Source organism: Lepisma saccharinum, chromosome 4 (assembly GCF_977018435.1).
Source record: "Lepisma saccharinum chromosome 4, izLepSacc3.1, whole genome shotgun sequence".
Classification (NCBI taxonomy): Eukaryota; Metazoa; Arthropoda; class Insecta; order Zygentoma; family Lepismatidae; genus Lepisma; species Lepisma saccharinum.
Window position 1 is genome coordinate 110071481 of NC_139232.1, and position 25286 is coordinate 110096766.

General features: G+C 38.4%; 1 protein-coding gene and 1 non-coding gene across 2 annotated transcripts; both read left to right on the forward strand.

The window, feature by feature from the left end:
- Nucleotides 1-226: 226 nt before the first annotated feature.
- On the forward strand, nucleotides 227-24584 carry Rbbp5 (retinoblastoma binding protein 5). The gene is made up of 11 exons (XM_083121849.1): nucleotides 227-314; nucleotides 6489-6514; nucleotides 8832-9004; nucleotides 12734-12851; nucleotides 14358-14468; nucleotides 15226-15407; nucleotides 18767-18886; nucleotides 19636-19789; nucleotides 20766-20978; nucleotides 23311-23593; nucleotides 24238-24584. The coding sequence occupies exons 1-11, from the start codon at nucleotides 296-298 to the stop codon at nucleotides 24369-24371; spliced, it is 1533 nt and encodes a 510-aa protein (XP_082977975.1). The 5' UTR covers nucleotides 227-295; the 3' UTR covers nucleotides 24372-24584.
- Nucleotides 7856-7927, forward strand: TRNAT-GGU (transfer RNA threonine (anticodon GGU)). The gene has a single exon. It is a non-coding gene; the product is annotated as a tRNA-Thr (tRNA).
- Nucleotides 24585-25286: the final 702 nt, after the last annotated feature.

Below are 25286 nucleotides of genomic sequence, written 5' to 3' on the forward strand. Positions count from 1 at the left end.
TAACGTCAGAACACAAAATTGGTCTCGCATTGTGCGATAAGAGTAGCCCGTAAGTACAGAATGTAAGGTATTGTGCATGACTGTCCATCCGATATACTCCTAGAATTTTCGCGATTCCGTAATCCAATAATCTGTGAATATGAAAGTTTTTGTTTTGCCGCTAACTGCCTGCAAGAAGTATTGTGGAGATCGTAATTTTTCGCAATATTTTTAGTTTTTCTGAAATTTAGATAAAGGTGCATCAAGTGTCATGGATTTATGCTAATTCTTTACGTCTTGATCTTGAATACGTAAGATGAATCTTGAACTACTGGGTAAGTATATGATACTTCAGTACTTTTTAGTAATTGATATGTGTACTCTATTTGTAGTTCAAGTTAAAATAAGAGCCAATGTGTATATGCAAATAGTGACTAAGATTAGGGCCACTTACACCCTTCTCCCACACACTCTTTATGTCCGCTTAATGGTAAACCTTGATTCCTACCCTTGCAACCCCCCCTCAGGTTTGTGACCCACTAGTACAAATTATAGGATATCAGTTTCGTATGGGCACAACACCTCTCACTCGTTTATTTCGTCATTTTTAACTTTCGTAGTTACGTATTCTGCATTGCGAAAGATTCTTCAAGGTGGAATTATGCTTTTTTCACGAAAATACTTTCAATTTTTCACATTACGAGTAATTATTGTTCTTCCTTTTTTTGCGTGCGTGACACACAATATGGCGGGCACAGCTTGACTAGCGTTGTGGATCATCTGTAGTGGGTATGCAGCAGGGGCGCCGACTTGTCAAAATTATTGGGGGGCTCTGATCACTGAAATAAATTAATGAATGACTCACTCCCTCCCTTTTTTAAAGTTTTGGCCTCAGTGTTCGGAATCTCGTAAAAGCCCATGAATTCCTAAAAATTATCAAAATTTTTTATTCACAGTTCAAATGCAGAATGTTAATTGTTCACATTCCCGACTTATAATATCTGCTACCACGGAGCGCAAAACAGATCTCCCTATTATATCAATGATCTCGTTCTGTATGTCATGTGAGAGCCATTTGTAGCCCGAAAGTCCCATCCACTCCCCTAGTTCATGCACATCGTCTTTTGAAACTCTTTAGTAAAAATGTTAACCAGGGCCGGATTAAGACGAAATTGGGCCTGATGCTGCATACCATCGATTTTTTCTGTACAACTAACTTTCAAGGTGAAAAATTTACTACGTCACACTTACCGAATAATAAAGTGGGAACACTCGCCAAGATATTGCAAAAAACGCAGCTAAATTACTATGTAAACTATTTAACGGAAAATTGATAGCATTAACTTGGAATCTTCGGTGAACAATAAACACAACAACGTTATAGTTACATCACAGAGCAAAGAATAATAGTAACTGTATAATAAGTAACGCTTTGACTAGGCGTCCGAAATTGGGGCTCCAAATTTCATTCTAAGATTTATTTTCAGGTTAATATAGTAAAAGAAAAGTGTCCAGCTTTCGGAAAATTCTCATCTGTTTTCATCTGGGACTATTTCTGGAATGGGCCTAATGCGGCAGCATCAATAGCACCCACCTTAATCCGGCCTTGATGTTAACAATACTCACAATTATATACTTACAAGGGAGGTTATCTAAGTGTCCCCCTCCGATTTCCATGAAACTTGGCAGGTGTATGGAGAGGGTTAAAGGAAGAAATATGTGTTTTTTTGTTTCAGCTAAAAAACTGTTTGAGAAGGCAAACACCCCCTCAAATGTCAAGATGAGGACAAATAGAAGTGGGAATCTGACCCCGAAACCACGAAAATCTGGCATAGGAATAACACGCACATATAATTAGAATACACGCAGCACATAACTGTAGGATTGTCGGTACCAAACGCAGTGCAATTGTAGAGAGATGCTGAATTCATATACACCGTTGTTCCCGGATAGGCATGGGCGTAACAATAGACGGCCCAGAGCAGGGTAACTAAGCGTGTTTAGACGAAACAAAAAAAAACAAAAAAACACATATTTCTTCCTTTGGGTCCCTCTATACACCTGCCAAATTTCATGGAAATCGGAGGGGGACACTTAGATAACCTCCCTCATGTGTTTTGCTGTCTCTGGTCATAGCCCGCCACCAAAGTTGATGGTTTAGCGGTCTCAGCCCCCCAGCTTTGATGGTGTAGAACATTTCATATTTGTGTATTTAAAGTTAAATTCATGTGCCACAATTCAGAGTAAACTTTACAATAGAAGCAAAGTAATACATTAGATCCTCTTAAGCAAATTATTTGGGGGGCTCTGCCCCCACATCGTTAACATTGGGGAGGCTCGACCCCCCCCAAGCCCCATGGAGTCGGCGCCTATGGTATGCAGTGTTTCCAACCTTCTTAACCAAAAAATGCCCCACAAACCATTCACCGTAAGGTTCCGTTAGGCAAACATAGTTAAAATTTGGGGTCGTAGTAATATCAGGAATGTATATTTCGTTTTTATGTCTTCTTGTGAAACAACGGCGTGGTTGGAAACTGACAGGGGTTTACGTCATCAAACGTACTCAACATCCGGTTCACGTAGAGGAAGGAAATGACAGGAACGGCAATATTTCGCTTGAAAAATACATGAATTCCCGGTGAAATTAATTCCAAGATGAAAAAAAATACCTGCATGAACTTTGAAAATGCTACAGAAACTCATTTCCGGAAGTAGTTTCTTCTGTTGAAGAAATACGTTGTGCCGAAATGAAACTGTTACCAATTATAGATAAACAGTATACACATTCATCAAGGAAGATTTTCGATGTGCAAACGTGAATTGTTAATTAGGTTTTCCAGACATTCTAAGTTTGCATTTCTATTCTACAAGCCTGTTTTTTATGTTCTGTGACTTTTGTTATTTTATGTAAGATATAAAAATATGGAGCGATTTTACAATACAGGGAATTTCTCCATTTTGTTTGAAATTCAGCATACTCACTAATTTTGGCTCCCTAATCACGAATCTGCAGTCAAAATTTGGTGCTCACTCGTGGAAATAGCAAAATAATCTAAATTAAGTTCTTATTTCCACACCCTCGATTTCCAAATTTCCCGCCGATTCCGGGGTCCGCCCCTGGGGTAATTGACCTACCGCCCCCAACCGCTATCGCGGCCCCGCCTATATCTATAGAGTCCCTGTTAAAGGCATGTTAGAAATTGGCCGGATTCACCTGCCCCCAAATAAGTGCCAAATTTTAAGTGCAGATTCGTGATTAGATTAGCCCAAATTAGTAAGTATCCCAAATTTTAAACAAATTGGATAAATTCCCTGCATTGTTAAATTATACCAAAAATATCCCTGTTGTGCATTAGTGTATAAACTATGCTTTTTACAATCCCATTCTATGTGTGTCGTGTATTGGCAAGGGAGAAATATGGTAATGCTGTGAATAATGTAATAAATTCACAGGAACCAGTATGTTTACAGCATGACTATTCGTGGATGTAGACCTCCTCAATGGCACATTATTAATGCTGCTGTTTTGCAATAAAGGGGTTGTGGTTTTAATCCCTGCAGAGAGACATTTAAACCTGTAACCTGATAGTGAAAATTTGAACTATTTTTTTTTTATCAGCATTTGCTTCCTCATGGTCTCGATAGACTATATACCAAGTTTCATCACAATCTGTTGCTTCGAACGGGTTCCAGACTGTGAATAGGGCAACTTTAATTCTAGCCATCCAGTATGTGAAATGCAGTTCTTAAAACTTACTACCTTATCAGTTCTATACATAACTAATGACCTCGGATTTTTAGGTTCTAAAAATATTAAAATAGACTAAAAAAATCCTGAAGTATGTTCCGAAAAACTTAAAATGGTTCAAAGATCCTGAAAAATACTAATTAGGTACAATTGTTAAAAACAAAACTTCAAAGGAACCGTGAGAAATTTCAATAGATATATGTAACAATAAAAAGAAAATTAATTTTCGGCCCAAGATCCTTTTGTTTTATTGCGATTTCATTGAGCTACGAATGCAATTTTTACATGGTTCGATTTTGATTTACGTCTGTTAACACATACTGTGGGGTTTTAGTGATTACTAGATTTTGTTCAATATATGCTATCATGGTTAGGCTAGGCAGGTTAGCTTTGGTTCTCTCAGCATTAAAATAAAGTCCCCTAAATGCATTGTACTAAGCTTCCGATTTACTTCTACATTCATTCCCACGCTTCTACGATATTTACTGTCGCTTGTCGATGGAAAATATCTTGTTCATGGGAAGGGGGCATGCTTGCATAAGGTAATTTCTAAGTTGTTTTTTTCAACATTAATAAATTTTTTTTTCGAGTCCAAACAGTGCTCATTACTTTAAGAAAGGTTCAAATTTCATGTGACAATGATTTCCAAAATTCTATGATACCTAATTAGTGTTTGTGCTGGGAGAAATCGTAAAACAGTCGGAACTGTTAGCCTTTAAACAGATGCTTAATCAGTGGTGTAAATTTGAATGCTAGAAATCACCAAAAGTAAGTGGATCAGAAGTTTGCACTTTGGACTGTGCAGGCAACAGTGGCGCCAGAATTTTTTTTGGTTTAGAACTTCAAAAAAACATTATGGACTTAGAGGGAGGGAAATTGGCAGAGAGTATGTTTGAAACAAGTTATTCATTGAATTTTTTCATTACTGAACAGAGAAAAATACCTCTGAGTGATGTAAAAATAATGTAAAACCTTAAAAAGTATATAAACCCCCCCAAAAAGATTTGATTTAGGCAGATTTATCAGTTGTTGTGTTCCTTGGTCACCTGTTGTAGCGTGGAGATGGGTGACGGGTGGTCAGCCCGATGAAACCCCAGCCGTTGTAGGTCTTCTCGACCGGTTTACCGCTCACTCATTTGGAGCTTTCCAATTTCCTCATGAAGGTGGGTTGCTACCAGTCCTATATGTAGGCTGAATAAATTCCGACTTAAGCCGGATTCGAACCTACGCCATCCCGCAGCGAACAATCTCAAGACAGATGAACGCCTCAACCTGCTCGGCTACGGAGGAGGTAGTGTAAATGAAGTAATGTAAAACTTATAATTTTATGGTATTGTTTGAAACATTTTACTGGAAGTCCTTATGCACATATCATTTCTCTGTCATTTAACAAGAAATAATTCGATAAAAGTTATATTGGTGTAAAAATACATTTGTTTTGCTTGGTAGAGTTTCATAGTAACAGGTAAAACAAAGGGCAATGGTCACCAGACTTTGCTTTGTGAACTTGGGCTGGAGACATCTGTCATATCATGAATAAGCCCTTTTACTTGGCAAATTAGTGTAGTGGAGTACGTGTTCTGTTTTGAGTCAAGGGTTCAGATTCTGCTGGTGATTTTTGCTATCATTTATTTCTCTCCATTTTACCATTGATTTATATTTTTTATCTTAGCTTGATCCTAAAATGTATATTAAAAATTGTTATGGGTAGAAATACTGTGTAGATGTGTGTAATAATTAATGCTAAACGAAGGTACATTACATTCTACCCAGTAAGAAACATGCACACAGAAGGCATTAAGCTTGTAGTCAAAAGGTATATGAGCAAAATTTCTACATACCTTTTGTAATTACGTGGTCACATGAGTTATTTATATTTTGTGCTTTCTTGTTTGTTCTGTAAGAAAGCATAAATATTCACACTGCGCAGTGCATTTTGTGAAGTTTATATGTATAGTAATTCCCATGTGCGTGAGTTTTTGTATGCACAATGTTAACCATGTATTTCAACAACTACTACAGCTTTTGTAGTTCTAACCTTTTCACCCCAGGTAAAATTTGGTGTGAGTTCAGACATGTAGATGGCAAAGTGGTTGAATTCCTTGCCCCAGTATTGCCAACTGACAATTGTTACGCTCTCAACCTGTGTTCACCTTACGATTGCTTATTTTCACATAGAAAAACTCGGTGCTGGTTAAGACTGGAGATAAACTCCAAAATAGTTCACCAGAAATTTGAAAAATGTCCTTTAGAGACATTATTTTCTTGACATTTTGACTGCACAACTCAGAAACTTGTAGAGACACTGGGACAGGCCCTGCAAGCTGCAATAGTCCTGCTCAAAACGGCATATACCATGCCTAATTTACCAGATTCACAAACCTAAGGTTCATGGGAAGAAGTGTGTCATTTCAGGTGGCAGATTCCCTGGTATCCAACCACTTTGAAATACTGTAAGTTTTATCAGTTTATGAGTTGGTAAATGCTGAGAATTGGTCCGTATTTCAGTCTGGTTCTGGGTTCGTACGCTGTGGAGGCACATAGTGGTTTGGATCCAACTTTAAACTGTAGGTCCAGTCCCGATTAGCCTTACTGTGCATAAAGTCGACTTTAAACACAAACTCAATCGAACAATCATATTTCAGTCTGATCAAAAACTAAATGTTAACTGTTGTCTGTTTTCACATATTGACTTGGTGTGTATGTGTGTAATGCAATAAATATTTTATTTATCTGTAATGTTTATTTTTTCTTCTTTCAGAATCTTTTGGTCAAAATTATCCTGAGGTAAGGCAAATACTTTTTTTAGCTTTTTTTTACCCGGTAACATTGCAACACAGGAGTTTAGAAATTGCTAAATTTTTAAGAGTTTAGAAATTGCTAAATTTTTAAATTAGAAAACACACATTTATATGATTGATAATACTGAAATTGCAATTATGAACGTTTAAATTTTTAGCATAAAAAGTAAATATATCAACACATGTTGGAATGTGTATTGTTCCAGGTGATTGGGTAACTACAGAGCATTCCGTGACATTCGCTAAAGTCAGCGATTGTCTTTCCCGGTGAACGGGTCTGCGACAGTCGCACGCTACAGTCTGTTTTTATCGCTCACTTTCCCTTTCTGTTGACGTTGCAGACTGACGCCAGTATAATCCTCCCTCGGAAGTTGTGTTGTGTCATGTCCGTGTGTTGAAGATTGTGGCTTAATAATGGCACCACAAAAGTTTACATTACAACAAAGGATTTATCTTGTCGAGTGTTACTTCGGAAAGAGGAATTGTGGAGAAGTGCGACGACGTTTTGAAACAAAATTTCCTGGTGTTCCCGTTCCACATAGGACCCCTATATTAAACCTCGTAAAAACGTTTAGAGTAACAAGGTCAGTTCTGAATAAAAATGGAAAGAAAAATGGGGAAATCTAAAAAATAAAGTATACAAAGACAATCCGCACACCATCCGTGAGTTAAAAGAGAGTATTGTACGAGAAATCGGGAGAATTACAGAAGACAAACTTGCATGTGTAAATGCCAATTTCCTTCGGAGATGCCAGGAATGTGTTGCAGCAGAGGGACATCATTTTCAACACCTTCTGTAGTCAAGGTTAGTACACAATATGAAAACTGTAATTGTAATAGCCGACTTTAGCGACTGTCGTGGACCCCGTTCACCGGGAAAGACAAGTGCTGACGCCGGGCCGCTTGCTGCCGAGTCTCGTAGTGAATGTCAGGGAATGCTCTGTAGATGTGGACTTCAGTGGATTTCATTTTTTTTTTTAGCTATCATGAAATGTATATACATATGAATGTGATCACTTTTGGGTCTTCTCAACAGCATAGTGGACCACTTATCCTGAATGATTTCTGCAAGGTGTATAGGAGGATGAGTAAAGAATTTGAAAGTTAGGAAAGGGCTTAAATTTGTGTTCGGTTTTCAAAATCTGAGTGTGTCTTTTTCAGTGGGTGGGAAGTACTAATTTTGTACAAGCTTCATGCCAAAATTTGGATTGAAGAAGTTTTTAGTTATGCATATAAATTCTATTGAAGATTAGGCCCATGCAGGAGATGTACAACGTAGGAAATTTTCAGACTATTTTTTCAGTGAAAAATGAGGCGAGGCCAGGCAGGCTCGGTAGCTCAGTGGTTAGAGCAATGGCACGGTATGCCAGGCACCCAGGTTCGAGTCCTGGTCGAGCCTGCATTTTTCGCTGAAAATTTCTACATATAAATTCTAGTTCCTTGAGGTACTTTTTCCCCCCCTTAAAACAGGGTATGTAATGAAAAATGGTCCGCACTAACCCCTTTTGGTACCCTTCTGCACAATTTTGTCCTGACACAGTCAGTTGCCAACCATAGTTTGAATTCGAAGGAGTGACAGGCACTGCATTGTCTTTTACCATTTTCACGTAACTTACCTCCCCATGTTTTAAACTTTCTTGTCATATCTCATGATGAAGCCACATGATGCTGTGAAAGTTAACAGGAAAGCAGCAAGTACATGCCAAAACTGGACTTCATTACTTAGTCAAATGATGGCATGTGTTGTAAGTTATGCCTTTCTTGATTAACATAGTTCAGATACCAAATGTGAAATCCCTGTGAATTTGTGGTGTTTGTTATGAAGGGAAGAAAAGTTGGTACTTAAAAGTTTGTTTTTAAGTTCATTTTATGCACAGAAAGGCAATTAGACTAGACCTGCTGTTTAAAGTGGAATCGGAACCCAGAAGGTATTGAACCTAGGACCCTGGGACTACATGGCAATGACATTACCACTGTGCAGGAACTTAAAGGTCTACTAACATAAGCATTTAAAGGAAATGATCTTTCTTCAGCTTAAAAATGGTTTAATAAATCTACACATAAATGATAATGAGAAACTGGAAATACTTAATGTGCATTTACACATGAAGTGAATTCGTATGACAAGAGATTAGCAGCCAACATTTGGAAGTTGGTTGTTTCAAAATTAATTTCTAATTGGTTGGCATCTCAGTTTGTGTACTGTGCTGAAATAGCTCCAGTCCAATTTTTTATATTTGCATAAAGTGAACTTAGAAAACAGCCATGTACTGAAGTAATAGTATTGCTTATTTGAATTTCAGGAATTTGATGGAGCTCTGGACTGCATTTCCCTCGCAGTGACATGTGCATTTAACAAAAGAGGAACCCTGTTGGCTGTCGGCTGCAATGATGGAAGAATCGTTGTGTGGGACTTCCTTACTCGTGGAATTGCCAAGATAATAAGCGCACATGTTCATCCAGTATGTTCATTAAGGTAATTAGCATTCACCTATTTAAATGAGGTGCTCAGAATAATAACGGCAGATCCCAACCAAAGTTCATTGTGAGAAAAATGACATTATCTGTTTAATTTCAAAACTTGGGAAATTTTTAACATTAGTGCATAATTTTTTTAGGTTCTTTTAAGCATGGTTTTTAAAGTTTATCTGCAAATCCTTGAACCATTGTGGTTAATAGTTTCACAGATTTTGTGCTGTTTACTAGGAAAAAATGGGGTTAAGCTTATTTATTGAGTTTACATTTATTTAACATGTTGTATTAATCCAGCTCCATTCCCAGATTTTCACATTCTTCTTCAACATTAACACCATTATATTTCAATAGTTGCATCAGGTCAGTGTATTTAGCTTTCTTAATTTTTCTCTGTTCACTGTACTTCTACTGAAACTTAAACAATGAAACATCTAAAGTTTTACCTTGTTTCCTAAAATTAACTGTTTGATGTTAGAATAAGATAAACTAAATTTTACAATATCAGGATTATCATGTTCCACAATAATGGAAGTAACCTTATGTAAAAGCAGAGGAGCACCAACAACATATTTTTTCTGATGACAAACTTTGAACTACAGTAATACCATTCTTCCCTGTTCATTTTATTAATAGTGAAAGGGTTTTTTACTCTTGCTACTCCAATGACATCACACCATTGGTTGGGGCAATACAAACACTGCATCTTCCTTTTCTTCTTCTCAATAGCTTCATTCTTCATCGTAACATGACAGGCTTACTTATAGGTAAACTTGCATCTACTTTAGTCTCTGATTATTCTGTCCTTTTTGTATGCCTCTCGAGGTTCATTTTTCTCGATTAAATTAAACAAATAGGTGTTCTGCTTATTATAATCACCAAGGCCATAAAACTTTAAAAACAATGTGTCCTTCACATCGTCAGACAAACGTTGAAACACGCAAGTTAAATCAGGAAAGTTACAGCACTTCTCTAATAGTTGACGTCTTTTTCCTGGAACCACAGTTAAAGTTTTTGTTACATATGACTTGCCACTGTTTCTGCATAACTTCCGTTTGTTTATTACCCATTCAGTTGAGTTTTCACTCGTTTTTGACCTTTTGCGGAGATTCTGGCATAACAACACACTCAGTCACGGACGTTGCCATATTGTCTACAATGCCACCGAACTCGTAGCAGACATAAACAAAGCACACGCAGTTGGGATATGTCATTTTTCCACTGAAAATATTTTCATTTTCCTTATGGTCGAATTTTAAAGGTTGTATATGAGAGTTTTGGCATATCCCAATTCTTTTAATACTTCAGCATATGAAAGGTAGGTGGCAGCAGTATACCGTCATACTTATATCTCAAAATTCGAGGTCGGTTGGGATCTGCCGTTATTATTCTGAGCGCCTCAAATATGTTTTGCTTCATCTTCAATATATATAAAAATGGATGTACAGTCTGCGCGGAAAGTATTGACGCTACACCAGTGAAAGCAAGAACCACAACAGATGTATACACCAAACAAACAACAAAATCAATGTTGTACTACTCACCTTGTAGTCAGTATTTTGTCGACCCTCCTTTATGCTTCCGGCATTCTGTCAGTCGTTTTGGAACACTCAAAGCCAGGTTTTGGAGGAGATTAACTGGCAGATTGACCCAAATGTCCCTTATGACAGCTTCTAGCTTAAGGATTATAGATGTGTCCCTGTTCCTTAAACGTTGCTTCATGATAGACCACAGGTTTTCAATCGGGTTGAGGTCGGGGCTTTGTCCTGGCCAATCATCAAAATAAGGGACACAAGCATCTTTGAGCCATGAAACCACACTTTTGGCTGTGTGACAAGGAGCCCTATCCTGCATAAAAAAAGATGCTCCACTTTTTTCAAAGGACACTTCCAAAACATCATTTAAGAGCTCAAAATAGGAGTACTGATTCATGGTCTGGTTTTTAGGAAGAATAACTAACACTCCTACACCACCATAACTAAAGGAACCCCAGACCATAATACTGGGAGGGTGTTTTATAGTTGGATGTGTGTACTGAGGAAGGGTGGGATCATCACCGGGAGAACGGTACACTCGCTTGGAACCACTACCAGTAACAAAGAAAGTGGCTTCATCACTCCACAACACTTCTTTCCAGTCATGAACAGTCCAGGTACTGTATTTCTTACAGAAATCCTGTCTTTTCTTACGATGCTTCTCTGTAAGGTGAGGTTTCGGGCGAGCTCTGTAACTGCGTAGCCCTAAGAAATCATGGATCTTCTCCTGAATTGTCCGGAGGGACACATTATCAAGCAACAGAGGATTTTTTTTCTTTCAGTTCCCTAGCTGTTAACGAAGGTTGGTTCCTTAGCTGCCTTTTCATGATGTGCAGTGTTTTTTCAGACACTTTCCTAGGTCGACCAGACTTAGGTTTTGGGCAAGGCATTTTGACCCCACCTTCGTCCTTGAAGCGTTTCACCAAACGTTGCACTGTTCTCAGGTTCACGCCTGTTTGTGTCGCGATTTCTGTGCTTTTTATGCCTGCTCTAAACAAGGCAATCACCTGCTCAGTATCACCAGGCTTCAATATGTTGTAAGGCATCGTTTCACACACAAAATCAACTCAGAACACCAACACAACAGCCCAAAATTCACAGGAAATACCACACGCACGTGCGCACGTACAACAACGTCTCCCACTCGAAACTGAGCGAGTTGAAACTCGGAGCTACGAACAAAGGAAGATCGCAGGTGGTAGTTTACTGCCCATGAACGACAACTCTTTTCACGGTGTCGTTTAGGAGATAGGTGGTCCTATGTAAAAACGCGAAAATAATTGACGTCAATGCTGTTGGCGTCAATAATTTCCGCGCAGACTGTATGTATGTTTGTTCCGGCATAACTCTCGAACGCCTGGAGTGATTTCAACCAAACTTGGTACACATATCACTTGCAATCTGGAAAGAAATACTGTGGGGGTAAGACACCCCTGGTATCCCTAGGGTGGGGGTGGGAAAGGGGTGACATGTAAAACGACCAATATTAGTGTGGAATCCATAGTTTTTGGGGTCGCTAAGATGAATAGTAACACTCCCAATGACATTCAACTCCAAGACACCCCTGGTGGGGAAGGGGTCACATGTAAAACGACCGATATTAGTGTGGAATCCATAGTGTTCGGGGCTGCTCCCAATGCCGTTCAACTCCCAAGTTCATTTTACACTATATCTAGAATTCATTTTTTCCCTGTCTAATAGAAGATTGGGGTAAATAAATACACGGGCAACACCAGGCAATCAGCTAGTGTATAATAACACACATTTTTCAAGGTGACACTAGCAAGTTATGTAAGGAGTTTTGGTAGTGTTTAACTTGAAAGCATTCTGAGAAAAAGAGAATGAAACATCATCTAAAGAATGAAAGCCACTTTTAAAGTAACATTAATACATTATTTTGTAATCTACAACAGTGGTTATGTGAACTTTGAAGAACAAATAATAAGTATTATTTAATTAAAGCATGATATTTATGCTGTGCCAATATGATTTATAATAAGTAATAGTATTCAGTGCTATAATATCTACAGTAATCAGAAAAAAACTAATTAAAGGTTAGAATAATTCAGTCCAATATGATTTTGCTTACCAACCAAAATAAATATCAGGATCAGAATGAAACTATGTATGATGGATTTTTTTTCCTGTGATTAAAAATATATTATTTATATCTAATGTTACTGTATGTTGTGTTTTAGCTGGTCGAGAAATGGGTATAAGCTCCTGAGTGCATCTACAGACAACAATGTCTGCATTTGGGATATATTGACTGGTGAATGCGAGCAAAAATACAGATTTCCATCACCAATTCTAAAAGTAAGTGCCTCAATTTTTGTAATGCTTTGCTTGTTGCAACAGAGCTAATAACAATATAACTGCTTGTAGGTTACTTGTCATTAGATGTATTTCACACGTGTCTTTATGAAGACTAAAATGTGTGAAATATTAAGAAAAAAATTAGTTGCTGCAGTTATATTATTAATTGTACTATGAATGTAGCTTCATAGACAGTGTGCATACATTTATGTTTGTTACTTTCATTACTAAGAAATTAGGGTAATTGGGTTGTACATTCTGTGCTTTATTCAATTAATGTTAAAAATAATAAGAGATTAGCACCTTAAACTTTGTAAGATAAATGTGTTGCTTTGTAGTACTGAGAAAGATAGATGTTTCTCTTCTTTCTTGAAAAGTGGAAAAGTCCATGCATGCTTACATGTGGTTTTGGTCCAAAACCTCAATGTTTCAGGTACCTGCTTCATTTTAAAAATGGGTAAAAGTGGTAAAATGTTTCTGAAAGGTGAAATGTATTAACTGACTGGAATAAATTCCTGAAGTAAGTGTCTCATACTTTCTCCATGGTGAAGGAAGGAGCGGGGGAGCATTGTAATGTGCTGCAAAGTCATCCAGGTGGTTCAATGTTAGGACATGGATGTATCATCGTGTTTGTCCCTCTTGTCCATTTAATCTGTTCATTATTCATTCCTCATCATCACTATTAACCCAGGAGGTAGAAAAGCATCATAAAATGACTGATATAGAAAGAGTGAAGGAAGGAAGTGTATGAAACATCAACGTTTGGAGCCAAAACCACTGGTTTGGATTGATTTGCTTTATTTTACTTCGCTTTTCTGCCACTTTTGACTAATTGCGAAGATGGGGATGAGTGATGATATGATGAAATTGATGAATGAACACTCAAAAACACCCATGCCCAGTCTGGGATTCCAACCCTATACCCCAGGCGTTGTCTTAGCACGATGTGCGAACCACTCCGCCACGGTCGCTGGTTTTGACTGCAGGGATTTATGACTTTCAGTTTTCCGATTATTCAGGACATAAAATTATTCTTGGTTTTTCAATAAGTTTCAAAATTCTTCACTATTTGATTCAATGAAAGTAATAAGGTAATTGTAGATTTATTAACCATTGTAATTATCAAAACTTTTCTATTTGTAACTGTTCTTGCCGATTAAAGAGCATGAGAGCTGACAAAAATGTGCACTTACTGAGCATTCATATTTATTTGTAGCAGTTTGTCGTTTAAGGAAACCTGAGCACAAGTGGTCTAACTCCACTTTTCGTGAAAATTGAGTTACATGTATAACATAGAAGTGTGAAGCATCAACATTTCAGTGCTAGAAGTAAGTATCTCCTGAGTTTCAGTCTTGCTCATAGAGGCACCACTGTGTTTGTGCTCCAATATCAAGTTATTTAAATGTATCTTTTTCTGGAAACTGTCTTGAATGGAATTACACCACTTGTGCTCTGAACCCCTCATATTTCTAAGTAGTTTATTTGATGGTGAGTGTTTCTTTGCAGGTGCAGTTTCATCCAAGGAACGACAAGCTCTTTCTTGTGTGTCCTATGAGGCATTCGGCAGTCCTTGTTGACACGGACGGCCAACACAGGGTTGTTCCATTAGACGATGATGTGAGTTAATCTTGATTTTGTTCATGTAGATCAACAAGGTTGCAATTCAAGTTATTAATGAAAGAAAAGGCACAACATGGTATGATTTGGTAATAATTATGGTTTCCTCACTTTTTCCTTATTGAAGAATGCCAGTTCACAAGAAATGGATTTTGTCTCACTTGATGTTAATCCTTCAGTCATGATGTAAACAAGAACTCCTTGAAACGTAGTGTTTCAATTTCTGTGTTTGCTGAGCACAAAAGAAGATTGTACATAATAATAAGCTATGGTTGAACAGATATGCATACAGATGCTGATATTCTTACAGATTCCCAGTGGTACTAGTGCTAGATAAATTGTATTCTTACAGATTCCCAGTGGTACCAATGCTAGATAAATTGTAACAATTAAATACTCGCATCAATTTATCAGAGTTTTGCTTTAAAATATTCAAGAATTACAGGAAATATTGAAATATACTAGTGGTGTGAAATTAATGAAAACTTCAAATTTTGCATAACTTTCAGGATAATTTGACTGCACGAAAGTGACAGGCAGCATTTTTTTATCCTGTAAACGCACACTGCCAGAAAAGTATTGGCTCGTATTGGTAAATAATTGTGAACCGTTACTTTCAGATACAAATATATTGGCATCAGTTCAGTCGTGTAATGAACTATTAATCAAATGATTCCCATATTTATTAATTTAGTGCAAGTGCTGTATCGCATATAATGTGTTTATTCTCTCGTATGTGTTTTTATCTGAATTTCAGTCTGATCTGAATATCGTTGCCTCGTTTGACAGAAGAGGGCAGTGCATATACTCGGGGAATGCGAAAGGAAAAGTCCTGGTTCTCTCAACATCTGATCTATCAGTGAAAGCTTCGTTTAAGGTTACCCAGGGGACAACCAGCGCCACGGCAGTGAAGAGTATAGAATTCGCAAGGAGGGGCGAGTACGTAACATGTTTGTGACTTCATGTATACTGGAAGTATTCTTTGTGTGTGGTGCTACAGCTCCAATCATATAATGTTGTGTTTCATTGGGTGGGTTGCAGGTTCAAATCCTAAAGTTGATATTGGTGTTTTTTTTCTGAGTGCTTCAACTGGCCTAAAGAGCCACATAAACAAGAGAAATACAAATATTAAAGTGAAGAAAAATGTAATAAAAATTGTTATTGTGTAATTAAGGCATTATACAGATATGTGAACTGTGCATCACATTTATACGAGGCCCATCCAGAAAGTAAGTTTCCCTGGGGCCGTCTACAGAGACACAATTGCAATGGAAATTTTTATTGGAACTGATACAGCAATTGTTCAGCTATTTTTCAACATACTCCCCACCGCAATTGAGACATCTGTCATACCATGGGATCAACTTTTGTAACCCTGTGTCATAGAAGTCTGCCACCTGAGATCGGAACCAGTCTGTGACAGCCGTCTTCACCTCCTCGTCACTTTGCAAATGCTGACCGGACAGAAATGTATTGATTTGTAAGAAAAGATGGTAATCACTGGGAGCAAGATCTAGGCTATAGGGTCTTGCTCTGAATGGCCCGTAGCAACTTCCGTAGTGTTTCACAGTACCATTCAGCGTTCACCGTCTCACCTCTGGTCAAGAACTTGAGCAGAATGCCCTGTCTGTCCCAGAATGCCATGCACAGCAGTTTCCGTGCCGACACAGTCTGCTTGAATTTTGTATTTCATGGAGATCCACTGTGACACCAATGCATAGACTGCTGCTTGGTTTCTGGAGTAAAGTGTGCGACCCACGTTTCATCGCCCACGTTACGGTCCAGAAACTCGTCGCCGTCATCATGGTACCGATGCAGAAATGTCAATGCTGCTCCCATGCACTTTGCTTTGTGTTCGGGTGTCAGTTGCTTTGGCACCACCTGGTACACAATTTCTGGAACAACAGGTTCTTTGTGAAGATCTCATGCAACAAGGAGTGAGAAATCCACGGAAAATGGCTAATGAGTTCCATAATCATGAAGCGACAATTCTCCACAATGTGCTGTCACATCAGCGATGCACCATCTGCTTGCTCATGATCAGTAGCGTAGCGTCCTAATACGCCCATACGCCCGGCGTTCCCTGATTTAAAATTTTAAAAATGCGTAAATGCTGTAAATATAAAGTAAAACGTGACTAATTATATACATGTTTGAGCATAATGGCATTATATAAGCTATTTTTTGCGATCCGTCTACAACGCTCCACTAACAGCTCTCCTTGTAGCATTTCTCTAATGTCTTTGCTTGCCGGACGCTGGCAAGGTTTGCCGTACAGGACCAAGCCTGCCTGTAGGCAGAAAGGAGGAGGGAAAGCTTGTGGCTTGGATCTCTACAGCACGGGCGAAATGCTCTCGCCATACGCAGGCGTACGGAGACCTGATTGGTTCTAGGGGCCATGTGACCTTTCCTGCCTTCCGATTCAAGGTGCTGTATTTCCGATGCAGACGACAGAAGTAGCCGGTTTTTAGCGCTTGTGCCTCTGCTCATGCTGTGTGATGCTACAATAAGCAATATTGACTGACGTATCTTTCTTTAATGACCACTGCATCGTGTAATTTATCGCAAGAACAGTGAAGTGCATTAAAAACTAAAAGAACAAAAAAGTTTTTGTCAAAGAAGTTGATAAAGTCCTCGTGGTAGAAGTTCAGCCTGTGGCTGCTCTACCACGTAACCCACAAAACTATTTATTTAAAAAAAAATATTTTTTCGTTAGTATCTAACTGCCTAATATTGTGCCAGTGGAAATGTTTAGTATTCGTTTCAAAACTCTTAACATTGTATGATCTCTTGACAAAATTATTTTAAAATGTTTATCAGCATTCTCAAGATACAATAAACAGTGGTCTGAACTCTGAATTACTACTAATAGGCACTGTTACGTCAGTAGAGTGTACGATTGTTGGATCATCCACCCCCTTCGTGTCAGTGTGTTTTGCACAGCGCGAGAGGTTTCCGGTTCGAATCCCGAGCCTACGCATGTTTGTTCTTTGTGAGTGTCTCTTCATCAACTTCATCAATATCATCACTCATATTCATATTTGCGATTAGCCAAAAGTGATAGAAAGCGAAGTAAAATAAACCAAATCATTCAATAGTTGTATCATCCACAACAATGAAGTCTACTGTTGTTCTAAAGGCGCTTGTGATTGAGGTAGGTTTTTTAATTACTTGCGTCATGCCGAAAGGTTTCCTTGATTATAAAATACTGTTTTGCTACACATGTGTTACGTGTGGAGCAAAATACTCCGAATGGTGTACGGTGTTTCTAACTTGAGCAATCTAATTAAAAATGGTATAAAACACCAGTGCTCCAAGCATTTATTTTCTACATAAAACAAGCATGGATCATGTTTTATCGGAACCCGGCTGACAATGTAATAAACACAATGAGATTGTGATTTTAAATAGACAATACATATGTCGGCTAATTCCATAAGTAAACTCTTAAGCAAAAAAAAAGGCCTACCCTTCCTTCTAACTTGGCGTTCCTATCCGAAATGCTCGTGCTACGCCACTGCTCATGATGTCTGTCCCATACGCCTGACACAGCTGACGATGGATTTCGATCGGTGCTATGCCTTGTGCATTCAAAAACTTTATCACCCACCGAACCTCACAGTCTGCGGGAGCTGGAATAAGAGCCGACATCTTCAACCGCTACTATGGTGCTACTATGAGTTGTCGGGGAGTGCTGCCTGTGGCATATAATTGCCACGTCATGCATCTCTCACGCATGGGCACTAACCTCTCGCAACGAATGGCTTGCTATCTGTTGGCCATTCGGGAAACTTACTTTCTGAATCCACCTCGTATTATAAAACATCAGTGAATTTAGTTATGAAGATAAATATTGAAGAGGTTCCTCATTAAATGTCTTTGTTTATAATTCTCGAGGTTATTCACAAAACTTACCTAGGTAACAGCATAACTCAAGTGTCTTATTTGTTTTCAGACCTGTATTATTTTTTTATAATCATAAGTGCTTAAAGTGCACTAGGATTTCCCCCAGCTAGGAAAAATGTACTTGAAGCACTTCCCTACCTGTTTTCTTTTTATACCATACAAGTATCCCCGAACTTGATGATTTACACCTGAAGAACTGATAGTCACACTTTAATTAAAAAGAAATACTCTTAAAAATGGACAACATAGTGTTTTTTCACTTGTTGTTTCACAGTGATGATTTTAACCTTTAAACTGTCATTTCTGGGGGGGGGAGTGCTATTAAAGAGAAGAAAATTATTTTTTTCCATAGTATGTCAACCAGTATTGTAATTTCATGTAATGTTTTGCAGTTGCTTCTTGATCAACACAGCTGATAGAGTCATTCGAGTCTATGACATGAAGGAAGTGTTAACGTGTGGCATGGATGGAGAACCAGAGCCTATTCAGAAACTACAGGATTTAGTGAACAAGTAAGTTTCTTTCATAGTCCCACATGGTAGCCATCAGTGAAAACAGCAGTAAATTGAAAAATATTCACATTTTAATAATGTAAATGGAAGTCAAACATCATCATTTGTGATAAAAATAAGTTCTATGAAAGGATATCAACTTTGTTGATTCATACCTTGAGAAGAAATTGTTTGCCTTTTATGGAAGTGCAGCATCGTAGAAATTCTATACTAGATGAATGGTTGCTTCCGACGTAGAAATTGCCTTCCTCCTGCTGTGTTTGAAAAAGGGCAAATTAGAAGACAAGATGATAATGTTGAGAGAGAAAAGAAAGGGCAGGTTTGAAACATTGCAGAAAGATATGATGAAATAAATGAAGGGACACTCCTAAACAACACCCGTGCCCTGGCTGGAATCCGAACCTGGGCCCCCTTGCATTACAGAATACAGTATTGTGCTAACCACTCCACCTCGGGATAGCAGAAAAAGAGGAGTGGTGGAAGGTATGAAGCTTCACTTTTTATGTCAACCCTGATAGACCTTCGAAGGAGAATGATAATTTTACATCTTTATATATTTGTGAATCAATGAATCTGCTGTAATGGAATTGAGGGGCTCACTGATTGTGTGCTGGTCATGGGTGTCACCTTGTAATCAAGATCCAGTGTCATTTAACCTATCTGAGTATTTTTGGATCATGACCAAAATAAAATTTTTGATGTAAGCTTTATTGTTAAGGTTATATTAAGGCATATATGATTTCTTGCAGGACCATGTGGAAGAAGTGCTGCTTCTCTGGGGATGGAGAATATATCTGTGCTGGGTCTGCTAGGCAACATGCCCTTTATATTTGGGAGAAGAGTATCGGGAATTTGGTTAAGATCTTGCACGGAACAAAAGGAGAGCTTTTGTTGGATGTTGTAGTGAGTATTCTTTCTTTCCTTCAGGGTTATCAAAACCAAAAAGTGAGGTTCCAATTTGTCCCTATCCACATCCTTGAAACAACAAGACTGATAATATATTGTAAGTTACATGAAGTTCACATATTTTTTTTTCAGACAGAGAGAAGAAGAAGAAGAAGAGAGAGAGAGAGAGAGAATGTACAAGGGAGGAGAAAGTTTCCTAGGGGGAGGGAGAAGGAAGAGAAATAAAGGTGAACGAGAGAGAGAGAGAAAAAGGGGTGTTTCACTTCTCTCTTCCAGTAATAAGAAAGAAAGGAAAAACACTTCTTTCTTTCGAAAGAAAGAACTAACTCACTAGGTGGCAGCAGCATCTAGTACTTGATTTTGTAAATTAATCAGTTACCTTTATACCTTTATGCATTTCAGATCTTGTAAATTAATCAGTTACCTTTATGCATTTCAGTCCATAAGAATTCCCATCTTTTTCTGTATTTCAATGTTTGTAGATATGTCAACATGTAGCCCTTATGGTTGGAAGATAAATTTACCCTTTCAAATGAGCCACATATTTATGGTGACTAAGATGTCAGTGTTTTGTTTGTTTCTAATAGCACATTTATATAGTTACCAGAGTATTAAGTTTATTCTTGTGTGAAGGAGTCCACGATTTACATAACTCACAGAAAGTGTTGTGTTGCTAAATAAACTCTAAATTTCATGTTTAAGAGTTCATTTCACATTATTTTGAATAAACATGTTAGGAAAATGGACTTCACATGTTTCAAAAACATGAAAAATGAACATTACAGTGTATTGTTTTATATTTCATGTTTCTGTCAAAAACGAAATATGCATGTCTGTAGCCAATGTGTGTGTCCCATCTGTTTCTTCAGTCATCCTCATTGATTCCATCAACCTAAAAAGATTTATTCAATGTAAAATTAGCATTAAATGTCTTAGAAGTGGATTATGAATTTCTTTTAATTTTTCCTTCCAGTGGCATCCAGTTCGTCCAATTATTGCTTCCATCTCGAGTGGCGTGGTTTCGATTTGGGCCCAGAACCAGGTAGAAAACTGGTCAGCGTTTGCTCCAGATTTCAAGGAACTGGATGAAAACGTTGAGTACGAGGAGAGAGAGTCTGAGTTTGACCTCAGCGACGACGACAAGTCAGTTGAATTGCATGCGGAGAAGCAGGAGGAAGATCTTGAGGTGAGTGGACTGTTTGCCTCAGTTAGTGAATATTAAAGGTACAACTTGTATACTGAGGTTTTGTGAAGTAAATGTCAAAATATTAATTTCTTTTTCTGAGGAAAAACCCATTGCAGTAATTTGGTTACGTATATTTAGAGGGTTAATGAGCCATTCATGTTCTTCATGGAACATTTTCAATTTATATCGTCCCTAATCCTGGTAATTGCTAGCTTGCAGTTTTTACCAGACATGTGAGAATTTGATCAACCTATTGGCATGTACATTTATTTGTTGAATTTGCCAGAAGTTGTAAAATGCTAATCTGTAGATACAGTTTTTCTCTGTGAATGATAAAGTAGTATCTTGTTAAGTAAATCGTTGCTTCTCCAGAAGAATTTCAATAAAATTCAAATAAACTGAATGTGCAAGAATGGTCACATAACCCCCCAAGCAAACAAAGTCCCAAGTTTCAAACTTTCCATTGTTAAAATTTTCCTCAGTCTATGTTGTATGAATGAAATTCAACATATTTCCTTGTGAGAACTGATACACATGATTGTTTGTTTGTATAAGATTTATACGGGGTGTTTCACTTGCTTTCGGCCCCAGATTTTTGCTTATATAAATCAAAGTATTCATAATTGGGAAAAGAGACGCGGTAGTATATAAATATGGACTGTACGTCTGCTGCAATTTCCTGGTGTTAACCGTTGTAGTAGGGTGCAGATGTACAGTTAACAACAGCACACCTAGCGGCAGCAAGAGAACTACAAACAAAAGATGCACACCAAGCAACAGTACAGCAAGTTCCAACGAGGATGGTGGCAGTGGCCACTGAAATTAATAGAACAAAGAAGAAAAAACAGTTTTGCAGATAAAGTGAGTACTAGTTTCTCCATATTTATAAATCAAAGTAATTGTAATTTAATAAAATTTCTTACAGACATACCTTGGTGTGTGAGAAGCGTGGTGAAATCATGAGAATGAGCGCCACAGTCGTTCTAGGCATGCACATGGCCGAGTTTGGCATTTGATGCGGTCTTACGGACACGTGCTTGTCGCGTCGCTGTGTTACAGTTGTGAGATTGTGGGCGTGTGTTCTTGTTGTAAAACACCTGATACAGAGTACAGTGTGGTTTGTGTTTATGTTTACAGTATAGTACAGAAGAGTATGGTTCAGTATACAGTGGAACAGTGTGTGTTTATCGTCTGCACGTACTGGAAAACTGAGTCCATAAAGCAGTGCCAGCGGCAAATTACTGTTCAGTTTGGAGTATGGAAAGTGCTTCCAAAGTCATTATTGGTCCCATCTTTTTTGAAACTACAGTAAATACTGAAGTGTATATGGAAACCGCTGTAGCTCGGTGGTTAGGGCATCTGACTACCATACCATGCGAGAGACCAAGGTTCGATTCCCGGTAGGGGAGAACCGGAATTTTTTCCACCTGTTCAAGTGGCTTCGGTGCCCACCCAGCATCCTATAAAGTGAGTACCTGGAGGAAAAACTGGGGGGTAAAGGCAGCCAGGTGCATGGTGCTGATCACATCACCCCTTTGGCCCAGATCAAGAAAGTATGGCCCTAACCCCACACACCCTATATGCCGTAATGGCATGGTGCATAGCACAGGGGAACACTTTTTTTTTTCACTTTTACATGGAAGTGTTCACAGAGTTTGTAAACCAGTAGGATGATGAGGAACTTCGTACTGGCTATTTTCAGCAGGATGGCGCCACTTGCCACACATCAGCATGAACGAAATTGAGTCGTTCTTTGAAAATCGCATAATTTCAAAGGGACTTTGGCCACCAAGGTCGCCCGATCTTACGCCACCAGACTTCTTCTTATGGGACATGCTGAAAGAGAAAGTGTATCGCAACAAGCCACGGACTCTTATCCAACTGAAAGACAACATTCGGCAGGAAATTGATGCTGTGCCTCCCGATGTGTTGGCGGCAGTCTTCCATAACATGGAGAGACCTGTGCAGGCATGCCTTGATGCTCAAGGCGATCACTTCTAACATTTTCTTTGATGTCACCAAGCTTCACACACATAAAGGTATGTCCGTAGCAAATTTTATTACATTGCAACCATTACTTTGATTTCTATATGCGAAAATTGGGGGCCGAGAGTGAGTGAGACACCCTGTAGTTTCATACACACATTTGTTTTCAAAGGAGCTGTGTATAAGAACTGTTAGAAAACAACTTGGAAAAGTCAGGGAATTTGGATGTACAAAAGAAGTGGGAGCCCTTGTGTACATATATTTATGAATGAGACAAGAGTGCGATTCACATCATGTCCGAGATCAACCAAATCACCTATTTTGAATCTGAATTCTGTTCCTACAGGTGGATGTGACAACAATAGAGCCTGTGGCAGCCTTCTGCAGTTCAGATGAAGAGAACGAAGATGCCAATGCCTTGCAGTATCTGCCCATCTCTCCGGAAGTAGAGGAGCCGGAGGAGGGCTGGGTCCCAGGGCTCACTGCCCCTACAGGTGACAGACCAGAAGGTGGAGGGGAAGAAAATTCAGGCAAGAGGAATGCAGACCAAAAGGAAAATACCTCCCCTGTGCCTAAGAAGAAAAAGTTCCGTATGTTCGATATAGAATTGGAAGGAGTTCCAACGGAAGGTGAGTTCTGAATGATATACGAGGGTTATTCCATATGTCACTGCAAATATTTCTTTTTCTTCCTCAATCCGAAGCCACGTGATTCCATGTAATGTCACCATTAGCTAGGGTGTATTCAACCACAATCAGTTTTTTCTGTTTCACTAGCATCATTTGGAGTTCAAAGCTTTGCTACAGGAAAATATTATGACAGTAAAAAACTTCTCACGTCATGTGCTGGCAACATACTTGTTAAAATCAACACAAAACACACAAACCGCATCTCGGAATCATCATCAGGGCTGGTCAAGTGGACGCGGTTGAAGTTCAGCTGGCGCTACTCGCTGTGTCTGCTGGAGATGTTGTTGCTGTCTTGCAGTGTTGGTAAGTTCTTGTTTGTCGGGATTGATAGCTGAGGGAAAAGGGGTTTTAAGTTTGAGTGTGTTGTACCAGTGTTTTATATCATGCTGTTTGTGTGTTTTGTTTTAATTTTAACAAGGAAAATAGTAGTTATCCCTAGTAGAAACAAGAGATACAGAAAGCAGTAAGGACAAGAGGCACAGTTTTCTTTCCTTTTTGAGGGTCTGTGAATATTTTTTTAGACAGTACCTGTGTAAAATTTCACCTCGTTTTGTTCATTTACTTTCTTCGATTTCTTTAACTAGAAATCCATCCACTCCTGAGCAATCGCCTGAAAGATAAACAGCAGTCAGGAATGAAGAAAGGTGGAGGCCGCTCGAAAGTACACGGAAAACCTGAAGACAAGAAATCAAAGGACAAAGGAAAACAAGGGAAATAAGGTCCTTAGAGAAGTACTTTGCAAATAAGAAGAGTATGATTATTGCTATGTAATAACTGTCGTTCAGTACTACTACTTGGGCCATTATTACTGAGTTCTATTAGTAGTAATTGGTGTCATCTTACAGCTAATTTACAGTCACACTAGCCGTTTCTATATGTCACAATGTATAAGGAAAATAAATTTATGTACTTTCAAATAAGAAATTGTATTGTGTATGTAGTAGTATGACGAGGGTTAGTTTTCACAGAGAAACAGGTGAAATTAGTTTGAAGCTACTCGGAAGCATTACAATGTTACAATGTCATCTTGTAATCAAAGGGTTCCGGGTTTGATACCTGGTGGAGGCACCAAGTGGGTCGGCTCCCACTTTAAAACTGTAGTTCCATCCCCAATTAGCCTTCCTGTTCATAATGTGAACTTAAAACCAAAATTCAAACTACACTGTTCAACAGTAAACGTGTAAATTAAATGAAAGTAGTCAATTGTTATCAGTTTGGTGTTGCTGATAGTGAATATGGAAATGAAAACTAGCTCTATTTTTAATTTTACACAGGCTGGTTAAAAATATGGGTAAATTTTCACCAAGATATGAAATTAATGCTTTAGGTTGGAAACACTGTATGAAATTTCACTCCCCCCCCTAATCTTAATTGTGCTTTAGTATACTGGAAGTACAGTCTCATGGGCAATTCCAATTGAACTCAGATGTGGATATAGTTGTGTCTGTGGGAAAGTGACACTTTTAGTAGGTCTAATATGTGTCTGCATAAATAAAAATGCTTGCAGGTTGCATCATCCTACATTTTTGAGGAAGTGTCATTTTCTTTAAAAACAACACATAGTAACATTTATTAGAAAATAATACTATTCCTAATCAGGGTCTCAGACAGGGATTGCCAAACTGTCTCGAGC